The sequence below is a fragment of the Sphaeroforma arctica genome (genome assembly GCF_001186125.1).
Source record: "Sphaeroforma arctica JP610 unplaced genomic scaffold supercont1.10263, whole genome shotgun sequence".
Taxonomy (NCBI): domain Eukaryota; class Ichthyosporea; order Ichthyophonida; genus Sphaeroforma; species Sphaeroforma arctica.
The window spans coordinates 78-964 of NW_014030295.1; the positions used below are offsets into that span (position 1 = coordinate 78).

The 887-nt window shown below is 45.8% G+C and overlaps 1 protein-coding gene across 1 annotated transcript; it reads left to right on the forward strand.

Moving 5' to 3' along the window:
• Nucleotides 1-530: 530 nt before the first annotated feature.
• On the forward strand, nucleotides 531-833 carry SARC_17285 (hypothetical protein; the record flags this gene model as incomplete). The annotated part of the gene is made up of 1 exon (XM_014288617.1): nucleotides 531-833. A coding segment is annotated over one exon (303 nt), but the record flags the coding sequence as incomplete, so codon positions are not given.
• Between the last annotated feature and the right edge of the window lie 54 nt (nucleotides 834-887).

The window sequence follows — 887 nt, forward strand, 5'->3', positions numbered from 1 at the left end:
AGCAGCGGCCACGCGGTGGGGCTAGATTGGCGTTCCGCGAATTCAGGCCAAAATACAAACCACATACAACCTATTGTGTGTGTTTCAAGGATGGATATATGAGTGTTACCAGCAGCGGCCACGCGATGAGGCTAGATTGGCGTTCCGCGAATTCAGGCCAAACGGACGGTCGTGCAGAAGGACAAATTGTGGCCCAAAATCTGTGTACTGTTATCGACGGATAGGGTTGGGGCCTGACAATCACTGGTCTATATGTTGGCACACACGCATCAACTCACACGTACATATAGATTTATATATGTATGATTTTGCATGCATATATGTGTGTATATGCATGCGTGTGTGGGAACATACGGACATGCATATATACAACTTTGAGAATGACTATTAGTCCCAGTATGATGACACTTGACGTGTTGCATACATGTACATTGCAATTATTCCAATACCCATGCGACGTAAAGTATAGTATACTAGTATATGAGCTAACTGCTTCTCTGCACTGGTCTCGATGTCTGAATCCTCCACAGGTATGCATCGACGAGTTCGACAAGATGAGCGATGCCGATAGGGTGGCCATCCACGAGGTCATGGAACAGCAAACCGTCACCATCAACAAGGCAGCTATCCACACCACGCTGAATGCACGCTGCAGTGTGTTGGCGGCGGCTAATCCCATATATGGGCAATACGATCCCAATGTGTCTACGATGGAGAATGTGGGACTGCCAGATTCTCTGCTGTCGCGTTTTGATCTGCTGTTTATTGTGCTGGATAACATCGACCCCGTCACTGACCGCAAGATCTCAGGTAGGTTTAGCATATACGTATAGCACGTTGCATTGTGTACGTTTGTATATATATATATATACCATATATATATATTT